At 51.8% G+C, this 14790-nt stretch overlaps 1 protein-coding gene across 8 annotated transcripts in view; it reads right to left on the reverse strand.

Moving 5' to 3' along the window:
• The window catches only part of TNXB (tenascin XB), a 57078-nt gene extending 43233 nt beyond the window's left edge, over positions 1 to 13845 (reverse strand). For 6 of the 8 annotated variants that reach the window (XM_047859785.1, XM_047859782.1, XM_047859781.1 and 3 more), the window contains exons 1-4: positions 13659 to 13844; positions 3571 to 3981; positions 1369 to 3207; positions 762 to 877 (exon numbers count right to left, since the gene is read on the reverse strand). In XM_047859785.1, the coding sequence (XP_047715741.1) occupies positions 762 to 877; positions 1369 to 3207; positions 3571 to 3970 (2355 nt within the window). In that variant the 5' untranslated portion in view covers positions 3971 to 3981; positions 13659 to 13844. Of the gene's footprint in view, positions 1 to 761; positions 878 to 1368; positions 3208 to 3570; positions 3982 to 13658 lie in introns of all 8 variants that reach the window. The other 2 variants (XM_047859783.1, XM_047859777.1) reach the window with 1 other exon arrangement.
• Positions 13846 to 14790: the final 945 nt, after the last annotated feature.

The following is a 14790-nucleotide window of genomic DNA, read 5'->3' on the forward strand; positions in this document are numbered from 1 at the left end:
TTTTTTTTCTTTTCTTCTTTCCTTTTTTCCATGTTTATCTACATTTACTAAAGTTTCTACACTGAGCCTACATGACCTTTATAATAAAAGTTACTTAAAAACAGTTTTGATTGAAAACAGCTGACAGTTTTTGTGACCACAAGTTAATACACACCAACTCTGAAAAAAAGTGCCTGTGTCTCCAGAGTTAGCCAGGAGAACTACTGGACTCCTCCTTGCCCCCACATTTTGGGGGCAAATGCAAAAAGTACGAGGCACTAGAGGAGGGAACTCAGGAATTGTGGGATTCGGGAAACAAAGCCTTAGGGAAAAGGGGTGAAGAGACCAGTGGGTCTGGCCTGGAGAGAATGAAGAGTGTGGTGATCACTGATGTTTCCAAATACCTGAAAGCCTGTGGTAGAGGACGTGGGGAAAGCAATGGCAACATTCTGATGCTGGTGGAGGCCCAACTAGGGCCAATGGATGGATGTCAGAATGGGGCAGATTTAGATTCAGGAACAACAGAAAGAACTACCAGTGATGACCAACAATGGACTGGACAGCCTCTGGAAGTAGTGAGCTCGCTGTCACCAGAGGTATTCCAGTAGCAGTGAACTGATGCTGCAGAGGCCTTCTGGACCCAGTGTGGGGTAGGACGAGAAGGCCTTCCATAGGAGCTTCAGGAACCTAGCCACCTGACTACCTAGAACTTCCTGCTTGAGGTGAGAACTCCCTCCCCCGAGGCCTGCCCACTCAACCTCCTCCTGCAGCTGGGCTCTCACCGTGGGAATGAACTGAATTTCATAGGCATCCACAGTGCCAGGAGCCCGGGTCCACTCTGTCCGAACCGTCGTCTCCTCCAAGAGGTGCATCCTCATGCCCTCGATGGCTGGCACCTCTGCCCAGGAGAATGAGATACGGGAAGGTGGTTAGCCTAAGGCAACCCCTCACCCCCTACCCCTATCACCACCCCCCCCTACTCAGGGTCACACCAAAAGATGGATCCCAGTTCCTGCTCCTCTCTGGAGGTGGGGCAAAGCTGGCAGAGGCCTCAACAGGCCCTGGGGTCTCCTTCACCTCCCCCCCCCCCCCCGGCCAATCTCCGGGAACACAGAATCTCTCTAAAAGCAACTAAAGGAGCTCCAACCTGCCCATTAGAGATTTGAAAGCAGGTCCTGCCTGCAGGACCCCCCTGCCCCCATGGTTCTGCTGCTCCTGGTGGACACTGGCTCTCCGTCTTCTATGACTGCCCCCCACCCCAAACCCCAATAACTGACTTCCTTCACACTTTCTCCAGTCCCTGGGTTCCTAGGCCTCAGGCTCAGGTCTTCCCACGGGCTCTGGATCCCAGTTCCTGACCCATCCTTTTGGGGAAGGCTGCCTGCTCACCTTCCCCGCAGTCCTCCCCTGCATAGCCATCTTGACAGACGCAGCTGCCCTCACGACACTCTCCCCTGCCGCGGCAGTCCCCGGGGCACGTCTGAATGGCGCAGTCCGGTCCTCGGAAGCCCTCGACGCATACACACTGGCCCGCACGGCACAGTTCCCGGGGCCCACAGCCCCCAGGGCAGGCGCTGGCGGGAGGCTCCTCCTGCCCACAGTCCTCGCCGCTATAGCCCACGTGGCACACGCACGCTCCCTGCACACAGCGCCCACGGCCCCGGCAGTCTGCCGGGCAGGTGCGGGTGGCACAGGAGGGCCCAGTGTAGCCCGAGTCGCACACGCAGCGCCCGTCCTCACAGCGGCCGCGCTGGTGACAGTTGGAGGGGCAGGTACGAAGGCCACAGTCCTCGCCTGCGTAGCCCTCCCAACAGGTGCACACACCGTCCTGGCACAGGCCGTGCTGGCTGCAGTCGCGCGGGCACCGCCTTACGCTGCAGTCCTCGCCTGAGTAGCCATCGTCGCACACGCAGCGCCCGTCCAGGCACTGGCCGCGACCGTGGCAACCTCCTGGGCAGCTGCGCACGCCACAGTCCTCTCCCTCGTAGCCCGCGTTGCACACACACACGCCGTCCTCACAGCGGCCGCGACCGCGGCAGTCCCCAGGGCACCGACGGCTCCCGCAGTCCTCGCCCGCGAAGCCCGGGTTGCACACGCAGCGGCCGTCCACGCAGCGGCCGCGCCCACGACAGTCGCCGGGGCAGGCGCGCGTGCCGCAGTCTCGACCTGTATACCCGGGCCAACACACGCAGCGGCCACTCTCGCAACGGCCCCGGCCGCGACAGTCCCCGGGACAGCTGCGCACCCCGCAGTCCTCGCCGCTGTAGCCCGCGTTGCACACGCACACGCCGTTCTCGCAGCGCCCGCGGCCCCGACAGTCGCGGGGGCAGGCGCGTGAGCCACAGTCAGGCCCCGTGTACCCCGGCCAGCACACGCAGCGGCCGTCCTCGCAGCGGCCCCTTTGGTTGCAGTCGCCCGGGCAGCTGCGCACTCCGCAATCGTCCCCGCTGTAGCCTACGTCGCAGATGCATTCGCCGTCCTCGCAGCGCCCGCGGCCCCGGCAGTCTCGCGGGCACGTCCGGGTGCCGCAGTCCTCGCCCGCGTACCCAGGCCAGCACACACAGCGGCCGTCCACGCAGCGCCCGCCCTCGCCACAGTCCCACGGGCAGCTCCGCGAGCCGCAGTCGTCGCCGGTGTAGCCGGGGTCGCACACGCAGCGCCCGTCCTCGCAGCGGCCCCTCTGGCTGCAGCCCCGGGGACAGCTCCTCACCGCACAGTCCTCGCCGGTGTAGCCGTGGTCGCACACGCAGCGTCCGTTCTCGCAGCGCCCCCTCTGGCTGCAACCTCTAGGGCAGCTCCTCTTCCCACAGTCGTCGCCAGTGTAGCCGGGGTCGCACACGCAGCGCCCGTCCTCGCAGCGCCCCCTCTGGCTGCAGCCCCGGGGGCACGAGCGCAGGCTGCAGTCGTCGCCAGAGAAGCCAGCCCGGCACACGCACACGCCCTGCACGCAGCGCCCGCGGCCGTTGCAGTCCCCGGGACAGGAAGGCCAGCCGCAGCTGGGGCCGCTGTAGCCAGGGAAGCACACGCAGCGCCCGCGGACACAGCGACCCTGATCGTTGCAGTCATCTGGGCAGGACCCGGAGCCTGAGGGTGGGGAGGATGGGGGCACCCCAGCGCCTGTAGGGTCTGAGCAGGTGGGCCCACCCCAGCCTGGTTCACAGGAGCAGGCACAGCGGCTCAGGTCAAACACGCCATGGAGACTGCAGAGGCTACGAACGTCTGTCTGGCCTGGAGGAAGAGGGAGAGGCAGGCCTCAGTCTCTCTGGGGAGAGAGATGGAGCCCATGCAGTGCTCCCCTGGCCAGGAGGGCCAGGCTCGTTTCATAAGGTCATCTTTGTGTCCAGGTACTCCTAGTCAATATATGTGGCTTCTGGAGGCCCCAGCATATGCCTGGGGACAGGAGAGGGAGGTGCTGACATCAAGCCTGGTCGCTGCTCTCTCCTACTTGTGCCCCGAGCTGCACTCATCACCCCCAAGGGGGAAGATGGGATGCCTTTTTCTAATTCATACCAAGGTCCTTTAGGGACTAGTGATGCCCCACTTGCCCACCTTCCTCTTTTTTTGTGCCCCCTCGCATGATCATCTGCTCACCTGTGCCAGCCTGGGCAGCGGCAGGACAACATGTCCCAGTGCACTGTTCCTTGAGGCCTTTCACCAGCTCCTCCAGGATCTCTAACCGGACCTTCAGGGCCTGCACCTCTGAAGCAGGGACTGGGGGCTCCGTGCCCGGGGGACAACCACAGCCAGATGAAGGGGGCAGGTTGATGCGGTGGGTAAACACCACCTGCTTCTCCCCTCCTTCCACATTGTGCTCATAAAGCCGAGAAGAGGGGCTTCCCCCTATTGGCTCCACTGTGCGGCCTCCTGGCTGGGGAGGGGGGCGTGGGGCTGGGAGTGTCACATTGGACCGTGGAGAGAAAGGGCCTGCTCTGACTGTGCCCAGCAGTACCAGGAAGGCCAGTCTGGAGATTAGGAACCATTGGGCTGGCATCACTCAGGAGGCTGTGAGGAGGGAGGACACATGTGAGCAGTTCTCAGAGAAGGAGAAAAGATGGCTCCCCACCTCCCTCAATATACACATCCACAGTCCCACCACCCACAACCAATCTACCCAACTCACATGCATGTAAAACTCCACATTCAACCCAACCTAAGGGATACCCTCCTTGGGCAGAGGGCATCCTTTTTTTTTTTTTTTTTTTTTTTTTACCGTTCCATCCACACTGGTCTTTTGTTTGTGCCACAGATACTACAAGCTTACATTAGCCCAAGGACCTTTTAGCTGTACGTTCTCTGCGTCTGGGATGCTCTTCAAGACTGGCTCTTTCTTGCTCAAATCTTAATTCACATGTCTTTGATCCCAGAGACCTTCCCTGCAGCCCAGTAGGAATGTTTTCCATTACTCTCTATCACAGTATCCTGCCTATGTTCTTCATGGCATTTACTGCTGCCTGAATCACCCGTTCGTTTAGGTACTTGCCTGTTATCTTTCTCCCACCACTGAAGTGGGAACTCCATCAGAACAGGGACCTCGTCTGTCCTGGCACTGCTGTATACCTGTGCCTGACACCCAGGGGCTACCCAACACATTTATGTCGAACAGATCAGCAGATAAGTGTGTGAGGCCAATCCTTCCACAAGCATCTGGCTCTCAGCATCCACTGTCTTCTTAGGTGAAGATTACCCTCTCTCTCCCTTTTATTCAATCCCTCACTCTCCACTAAATCCTTCCCATCAATTTTCATAGGAGCTTGGGGCGCCTGGGTGGCTTAGTTGGTTGGGTGACTTCAGATCGGGTCATGATCTCACGGTTTGTGGGTTCAAGCCCTGCATCGGCCTTTGTTCTGACAGCTCGGAGTCTGGAGCCTGCTTCGGATTCTGTGTCTCCCTCTCTCTCCCTCCACCCTCCCTCACGCTCAGTCTCTCTCTTTCCCTCTCTCTCTGTCTCAAAAATAAATGAATATTAAAAAAAAATTTAACTTTCACAGGAGCTCAAATATCTCCCATTGTTTAAAAGAATCCTTCTACCTGAATGTGAGACAGGAAACCATCAAAATCCTAGTGGAGAAAGCAGGAAAAACCTCTCTGACCTCAGCCGCAGCAATTTCTTACTTGACACATCTCCAAAGGCAAGGGAATTAACAGCAAAAATGAACAATTGGGACCTCATGAAGATAAAAAGCTTCTGCACTGCAAAGGAAACAATCAACAAAACTAAAAGGCAACCGACGGAATGGGAAAAGATATTTGCAAATGACATATCGAACAAAGGGCTAGTATCCAAAACCTATAAAGAACTCACCAAACTCCACACCCGAAAAACAAATAATCCAGTGAAGAAATGGGCAGAAAACATGAGTAGACACTTCTCTAAAGAAGACATCCAGATGGCCAACAGGCACATGAAAAGATGCTCAATGTCGCTCCTCATCAGGGAAATACAAATCAAAACCACACTCAGATACCACCTCACACCAGTCAGAGTGGCTAAAATGAACAAATCAGGAGATGCTGGCGAGGATGTGGAGAAACGGGAACCCTCTTGCACTGTTGGTGGGAATGCAAATGGGTGCAGCCACTCTGGAAAATAGTGTGGAGGTTCCTCAAAAAATTAAAAATAGAACTACCCTATGACCCAGGAATAGCACTGCTAGGAATTTACCCAAGGGATACAGGAGGGCTGATGCATAGGGGCACTTGTACCCCAATGTTTATAGCAGCACTTTCAACAATAGCCAAATTATGGAAAGAGCCTAAATGTCCATCAACTGATGAATGGATAAATAAGTTGTGGTTTATATACACAATAGAATACTACTTGGCAATGAGAAAGAATGAAATATGGCCTTTTGTAGCAACATGGATGGAACTGGAGAGTGTTATGCTAAGTGAAATAAGTCATACAGAGAAAGACAGATACCATATGTTTTCACTCTTCTGTGGATCCTGAGAAACTTAACAGAAGACCATGGGGGAGGGGAAGAAAAAAAAGTTAGAGAGGGAGGGAGGCAAACCATAAGAGACTCTTAAAAACTGAGAATAAACTGAGGGTTGATGGGGGGTGGGAGGGAGGGGAAAGTGGGTGATGGGCATTGAGGAGGGCACCTGTTGGGATGAGCACCGGGTGTTGTATGGAAACCAATCTGACAATAAATTTCATGTAAAAAAATAAAAATAAAAGAATCCTTCTTCCTTAGTTCATACATTACCAAAAACCTTGCAATTAGAAATGTGCAAGGAAGGATAGAACAGAATAGTGTCCAGATACAGACCCACATGCATGTGGTCGGTCACCTGACAAAGGTGACACTGTGATTAAAAACAGATGCTCTTTCTGATAAATGAGAAAAGATCCAACTGGAAAAAAATCTGTCTCTACCTTATGTCCACCAACAGAAATTAATTTGAAGTGAATCTCAGGGACCTAATTATGCAAGGTAAAGAAATACCTTTCAGAACAGTATCATATAGAAGAAAAATAGGAGAAAATTTTTGACAAGCTTAGAGTAAGCAAAGATTTTTTAAAACCTGACCACACAAGATATAACCATAAAAGATTTCACACAAAACCTAACCATAAAAAAGAGACAGATACATTAGGACTCATGAAGTTGATCACTTCTGGCCATCCAGGGACACCATTTAGAGAATAAGAACACAAGCCATAGACTGAAATAAAATACATGAGAAATGCGGAGAGGTAGCGAGGGAGGGAGAGAGGTAGAGATGGATATTCATCGAGAGTGAGAGAGATGATTAAAATCTGAGATACAAAAAAAAATCTGCAAAACAAAAAATAACAAACAAAAAGACAGGCAACCCAGTCTTTCAAATTGACAAAAGCCTTAAATAGATACTCTAGAAAGGAATATATCCAAAGGGCCAATAAACATATGGAAAATAAACATATATATGTACATAACAAAACTAGCAAACAGGGAAATGTAAATTAAAACCACAATAAGCTGCCATTATTTTGCAGTCAGAATGGCTAAATTAAAGGGCTTGTTGTTGCTTGATATTGGCAAGAATGTAAAGCAAATGGAACTCTCATCTATTGCCAGCAGGAGCAAAAATTAGTGCAACCACTTTGGAAAACGGTTAGGCAATATTTGCTAAGACATATAGCCTATAACCCAACAATTCCACTTCAGTAAATATCCAACAGAAATGACTGCATGTATCCTCCAAAAGACATGTACAAGAATGTTCATGAAGTTTTTTCAAAGTAGCCAAGTGAAACAACTTAAGTGTCCATTAATAGTACAATGGATAAACAAATTGTGGCACAATCATACAATGGACTATTATACAGTGATGAAAACACCCTCCTGCTACATGTAACAACATAAACAATTTCACACACATAATGCTAGCAGAAGAAACCAGACATAAAAAGAGAACATTGTAAATGATGTTGTTTACATGAGGTTCCAAAACAGACAGAGTTAATCTTTACTAGAAGACAGGATAGGATTACTGAAAATATTTTGTACTTTGATCTGGGTGGTGGTTAAATGGATGTATACATTTTCAAAGATTAATTGAGCTATACACTTTAGATTTGTGCATTTCACAATATGAAAGGTACATCTTTTTTTTTTTTTGAGAGAGAGAGAGAGAGAGAGAATGAGTGCGAGAAGGGCAGAGGGAGAGAGAATCCTAAACTGGCTCCACACCCAGAGTGGAACTGACACGGGGCTTGAACTTATGGCCATGAGATAATGACATGAGCAGAAATTAAGAGTCAGACATTCAACTGACTGAGCCACCCAAGAGACCCTGAAAGTTATGTCTTAAAGCAACAACAACAACAACAACAACAATCTCATCTCCCTCAATCTCATACTTCTTCCAGGCAGCACATATTTCGCTCCCCAACTTCATGACCTCAGTTGTCAAAAGATTTACCTGTACTGGAAATGCAAGCTGGTGCAGCCACTCTGGAAAACAGTTTGGAGGTTCCTCAAAAAGCAAAAAATAGAACTACCCTACGGCCCAGCAATTGCACTACTAGGCATTTATCCAAGGGACACAGGTGTGCTGTTTCAAAGTGACACATGCACCCCCATGTTTATAGCAGCACTATCAACAGTAGGCAAAGTATGGAAAGAGCCCAAATGTCCATCGATGGATGAATGGATAAAGAAGATGTGGTGTATATATATATACAATGGAGTATTACTCAGCAATCAAAAAGAATGAAATCTTGTCATTTGCAACTACGTGGATGGAACTGGAGGGTATTATGCTAAGTGAAATTAGTCAGAGAAAGACAAAAATCATATGACTTCACTCAGGACTTTAAGAGACAAAACAGATGAACGGAAGGGAAGGGAAACAAAAATAATATAAAAGCAGGGAGGGGGACAAAACAGAAGAGACTCATAAATATGGAGAACAAACTGAGGGTTACTGGAGGGGTTGTGGGAAGGGGGATGGGCTAAATGGGTAAGGGGCACTAAGGAATCTACTCCTGAAATCATTGTTGCACTATATGCTAACTAATTTGGATGTAGATTAAAAAATAATAAAAATTAAATTAAAATTAAAGAAAAAAGATTTACCTGTACTTGCTGTTTCTATTTCTCCAAATCCCATGAATGCCCCTCTGCACTCCCCTCTGGCTTCCCCACCTCCTTTCAACCTATCAAACAGCCCTCCCTAAGATCTCCCAAAGATCTCAACGTCACAGAATCTAAGAAACATTTGTCTTCATCTTACTTGACCTGTCTTAAAAATCACTGGACATAGTTCACCACATCTTCCATTTTAAAACATTCTGTTTCTGTGCTGTTAGTATGGTAGCCAGGAGAGCTATATGGCTCTTGAATACTTGAAATGTGCCTAGAGTAACTGAAACACTGATTTTACTCAGTATTTAAAATTTTTTTAAATGTTTAGTTTTGAAAAAGAGAGACATAGTGCAAACAGGGGATGGGGCAGAGAGAGAGAGAGAGAGAGAGAGAGAGAACCCAAAGTAGAGTCCAGTCTCCGAGCTGTCAGCACAGAGCCCAATGCGGGACTCAAACCCACAAACCACGGGATCATGACCTGAGCCGAAGTCAGACACTCAACCGACTGAGCCACCCAGGTGCCCCTATTCAGTATTTTTTAAAAGCTCCCCAGATGATTGTAATGTGCAACCAGAGTGGAGATCTACTTCTCTAGTCACTCACCCAGTACTTTCACCCAGACCCATGATTTTAATTTCCAAATTATACCCCAATTTATAAATTAGCCCAGTCCTCTCCTCTTAACTCCAAGTAATATATCTAATTGCCTACTTGCTTGGCATCACTTCTTGAGCACCTCATATTCAACATGTCCAAAACTGAACTATGGTCACCCGTCCTGTGCCCCATCCCTTCTCCACTGTGTTCTCCACCACAGCTCACGGTGCCACCTTCCATCCAGCTTTACAACTAGAAACCTAACCCCCATCAATACCACCATATTTTGACATATTTGCCCTTTGTTTTTTTTTTTTAATGCTTATTTATTTTGAGAGAGAGACAGAGAGAGAGAGCTGGGGAGGGAGAGAGCGAGAAAGAGAGAGAACCTAAAGCAGGTCCCACACTGTCAGTTCAGAGCCCGATGCAGGGCTCAAACTCATGAACGAATGGTGAGATCATGACCTCAACCAAAATCAAGAGTCAGATACTCAACTGACTGTGCCACCCAGGTGTCCCTCTCATTAACATCTTTTTAATTTGCTCACTTCTCTCCCTCTTGACATTGTTAGAATTCAAGCCATCACCTGCCCTTTGCTTGACAACTGTATTCGCCTCCTAGCTGGTCCCTCTGCTTCCCTGTCACCCCATACAATCTCACAAAGACAACTAGGATGTCCCACTCCCCCTAAAAACTCTCCAGTGTCTCTCTTCTGAATTCCTTTCAAAGGCTGACAAACAGCCCTGCCTCATCTGGCCCCTGTTGACCTCTCCCACCTCATCACCCATAACACTTCCCTCCCTCTCTCCATTCCAGTCCCACTGACCTTACATCCCTCACCCTCTTCCCAGACTTTTGTATATGTGAAACCCTCTTCCCTTCCCTCGTGGCCTCCTTATCCCTTATGTCTCAACTTCATGTTGCTTCCTCAGGGAACCTTTCCTGCCCAGGTCAGGTTCCCCCTCACATCAAAGCACCATGTAACCCCCATTTGTACCATGTATAACAATTTATAATCATATATTTATTGGTGGGATTATTTTAATACTTTTTTGTCTACACTCAATCTTACCTACTATATTATAAGGTCCATGAGGGCAGGCATGGCCCTGATTTTTTTCTTGGCTGTTGTATCCTTGCATCTAGACGTATTAGGTGCTCGATAGATATTGACCATATGAGTGAGTGAAAAGTTCAGTTTAAGCTGAGGACTAGCATCAGGGCTAGAACCAAGAACAGGACCAAGGTCAGGGCTAGGACCACGGACAGTGTCTGGGACAGGAAGTTGGATAGAAACCACAGCACAGGCAGAAACTGGCTAGAGAGGCCAGGTGTGGATTCTGGCAGGGCCGGATAGTGCAAGCACTTTAGAAAACCATTTTGCAGAATCTATGAAATCTACCAGAGCTCTACGAGAACCCTATGATCCGCCAATTCCACCCCCAGGAATATACCCATCAGAGCAGTACTCCTCATAATAGCCCAAACCGGGAACTACCCAAATATCTCACCTCAGTAGAATGGATTAAATAAAGCATGGTTTATTCATACTGCAACTATATGTAGTAACATGGATGGATCTCACCAATATGGGGTTGAGCAAAAGAAGCCAGACGCAAGAGAGAACATGCTGTAAAATTGTATTTATATGAAGTCTGAGAAGGGACAATGTTAATCAGTAGTGTTACAGGTCAGAGGTGTGGTGCTCTTGGGGGAATAGCGACCAGAAGGGCATAGTGGGGAAATTCTGAGGTGCCAAGAATATCCTGTGTCTTGATCTAGGTGCTGGTATCCAGCTGTTTGTGGAATCCACTGAAGCAAGGATTGGGCCGCACAGAAAGACAAAAGGTGTTCAGGGTGAGCCAGGGCAGGGGGCTGCGGCAAAGGGACATGGAGGGTTCAGTCCAGGTGAAGGGTTAAGGAGAGGTGTAGGCAGGCGCTCAGCTCTTCTGGACCAGAGACTGGAGAGAGGAGGGCAGGGTGAGTGTGGAAACGCTGACCGGCGAGGAGGGAAGGGACGGTGACCAACACACACACATTTCCTGGCTTCCTACCCATAAACTTCTTGAGTCTGAGAAAAGGGAGTTTTCAGGGCTCCCCGCCACCAGCCCAGAAGAGATGGAGGGAAAGCTGGACAACAGTGAAAGAGCATTTCCACACTAAGAGGCACCGTGCCGGAGAAGGTCCAGGCAGAGAGGCCTGGCATGCAGACAGCTGCCCTTCCCTGGGCCCCTTGGCCCTTCTGTCAGCTTGGAGTGTAGCCTTGGGTACAAGGTGGGCTCTGACCTACCCTCAAATCCTGTCACTCTGTGTCTAAGGCCATGCAAACCAAGGGGTGCATGCACACACAAACACATGTACACATCCAAATATACCGGAGTGTGCACTCATCCACAAATACAAGTATGAACACACTTATACACAAATAAACCTGCATCTTTGCAGGCACGCATGTGTGAGTGTGTGCACAGGTGTGTGCGCGCACAATCTCCTCTTCACATCTCCTCCACACGTATTCATTGGGTGATGCCTAAGAAAGCTGATTTCTCACTGGCTCAGGGGGCAGCTGTGTGAGGCAAAGAACATAGTTGGAACCAGATGGGAGGCCCTGCTCTAAAGGGAAGCAGCAGATACCTGGTGCCCCACACCCCTGGGGGCCTTTGTCAGTTGTCTGGTCCCCCTCCCCACCACTGGATCCTGCATCTTTCCCTACTCAGTGGTGGGGTGGGGGAGGGGGACAGGTTCCCTGCTGCAGGAAGGAGAGAAGCTGGAAGGTAGCAAGGCAGGCCTGAGAGGATAGGGGTAGCCTCCCCAGTTCACAGCCTGGAGCCTCCTTCCCCACCCCCACTCCTGCCCTGTCACCACCTCCCCACTCCCCACCTCCAACTCTGGGAAGAATTCTGCTCTTCTCTCTGCACTAGGAAAGCAAAGAACTTGGGTGTTTCTTGTGTTTCTCCCTCATCATCCCCCCCTACTGCTGTGTCTGGGGCGCCTTTCTGCAGTGGGGAGGGGGGACACGGCTTCCCCCTTTTGGCATCCTCCTCACAGTTGGAGGGCTGGCAGAGATGGGGGCATCCTCCCAAGCTGTGACTCAGCTTGCCTGGTATTCATGTTGTGGCCAACTTTGACACTTTGCTCATCAGGGACTGTTGGTCCCAAGAGGTGTGAAGAAGGGCCGGCTTCCATGAGGGATGTTCCAGAGTTGGGCGATTTGGGCCCCACCCCCCTGCCTCCCTCTGCCCCTCATGCCACCTGAGTGGTGAAAGTAGGATTCCAGGAGTGTGAGAGGAAGGAGGGAGATGGGGGGTGGATGGTTCCAGATATTGGGTTGAAACCAGAAGGTAAGGAGGTGCCGGGGGGGGGGGGCTTGGGGGGGGGATTTGGGGGGATCCAGATGCCCTTTATTCTGGGGAGCTAATGAGCCAGAGGAATGGAAAAAGTAAGAGGATTTCTGGGCCCCCAGTGGGAAAGAGTCAGGGGGCAATGAGAGACAGGAAGGCGGGTTCAGGTCCTGCACTGAGTGACCAGGACTCAGGGGGAAGGAAGTCTGAAGAACTAAGGTGCCGTGTCTCCAAGGGAGTGGAGACAGGGGAGAGAAAGAGGGGAGGGAGCGGGGATGCGGGAAGCGGGTGGGGACTGGAAGCGGACAGCCGGCAGCTGCGGTGTTTCCGACTTGCTTCCCAGTAGTTCCTCCGGGTTCCATTTCCAGTTGTTTCCAAGCCATTAAATTCTTTCCAGGCGAGATAAGGGGCCCGCCCGCCCCACCCAGGGCGTGTCACGTGTAGGGGGCAGGGGGAGGTTTAGACGGACAGAAGCAAGGAGAGCCTGGAAGGGGGACGGAAGGAAGACGGAGCTCCTGTGCCCCTGGAGGCATCTCTTAGTCAGCCCGCCCCGCTGAACCGTGAGTCATGGGTGCAGAGCTCTCAGCCAAGAACAAGTTTTAGGATCCTTTCCGCAAGCTCTGTGCCCTTCCCAGACCTGGGAATCCTGACTTTGCTTCATTTCAGAGTTTCTTAAAGGCTCAAGACCCCCAGACCTCCCTCCCAGATCCTGTAACCCACATGCTGAGAGGCTCCCTCTGGCACCTTCCCGGAGGTCTAGCCTCCGCTGCTCCAACCAGAGCACTTGGGGTCCCAACCAGAGCACTTTACTCCTGAGATCCAGCTGGCCACTGGTTCAGCCTCCAGCCCCTTGTTTCCCCTAGTGAGGGCACCTCCGAGTCCTACCTCATCGATAACCACCTTCACCCTGGTGCCACCACCTGATCCCATCCAAACCCTGCGTGCGCGCGCGCGCACACACACACACACACACACACACACCCTCCACAGGGAGTCTAGTCCCCAGTGCAACGTCCCTTTTCCTCTGTCCCAACAGAAAGTCTCTGCTCTGCGAGGCTCTCCTGAGAGCTCTCCCGTCACACCTTCGCCTGGGGTGTAGGGGTAGGACAGAGTCCCCACTGCTCCCAGCTCTTCCCTTGTTCTCCCCAGAGCTCTGCTGCTTACCTGGGCAACAAGCGGCTGCAGTGCCTCTGCACCTGCTCTGTCCCTGACCTTGGGAGGGGAGTTCTCAAGACAGGGCAGAGCTACCGTGTCTTGGCAGCCCTGAGCTCCCTGGAGGTCCCCTTGCTTGTTCCCTGCAGCAGGGGCTCACGGAGCTGCGACCCGACCGTCGATCTCGGCAGCGACAGCAAGAAGGAGGGAGCCTGCAGTGAGCAGGGGGAGGAGAAGGGGAGGACCAGCATGAGGTCAGGGAGGGGAGCGGAGATAGGGCAGGTCCTCCCACCCCTCCAGTCCCTGCCAGGCCTTCCCAACGTCATCGAATGCCACCCCTCCTCCCCTCCCCGTCTGGGATCACTGAGTCTCACAATACCGTCTTGCCTCCTGCATCCCTGGTCCTACCTCCCACACCCTTTCCTTGTCCCATTTTTACTCTTCCTCCCCACCCTAGTTTTTGCCCAACCTGACATCCCCAATCCTTTATGCCATTTCTCCTTCCCCCACACCATTTCCCCACCTGTTGCTCCTGCTCTCTCACTGGGTTCTCCTTTCTACCAGCACCCTTCCTCTTGGCCAGCCCCTCTTCCTCCTCCCTCCCTGGCACCTCCTCTCCCACCTCTGCCCTGCTCCCACTTTGCTCCAGCTTGGATCCTGTCCCTCCTGCCTGTTGCCCAGCACCGGTTCTTTCTCTGCTCCCCCACCCCCCTTTCCCCACCCCAGGCCATTCTTTCCTGGGAGTGTGGGGCAGGGGCAGGGGTGAAGGAAACCCCCTCGACCCTTTCCTGCCTGGTCCCTTTGCTTCCACCTGCACCTGTCTCTTCCTCTCCTATCTTTTCTGCTGGCCCTGTCCTTACACTGCCTCTCCCATCCGTTCTGGTCAGTCCACCTGTTCTCAGCTTGGGATCATTGCCCCCTTTTCATTCGCCTACCTCAGCAAATTCTAGAGAAATGGCAGATGAGGCTTGAGTGCTTGGCTGAGCACCAAGATATATGACTTGGGAAGGAAGTTGGGGTTCAGGAGAGACAGGGAAGAGAAGCTGGAAATTTAGGAGAGAGGCTTAGGGAGCCTTAGCTCCCTTAGCTAGAGGCGGGAGGCAGATATGGGGGGAGGGGTAATGAATGGGAGGGTGTAGTCAGC

Source organism: Prionailurus viverrinus, chromosome B2 (genome assembly GCF_022837055.1).
Source record: "Prionailurus viverrinus isolate Anna chromosome B2, UM_Priviv_1.0, whole genome shotgun sequence".
NCBI classification, from domain to species: domain Eukaryota; kingdom Metazoa; phylum Chordata; class Mammalia; order Carnivora; family Felidae; genus Prionailurus; species Prionailurus viverrinus.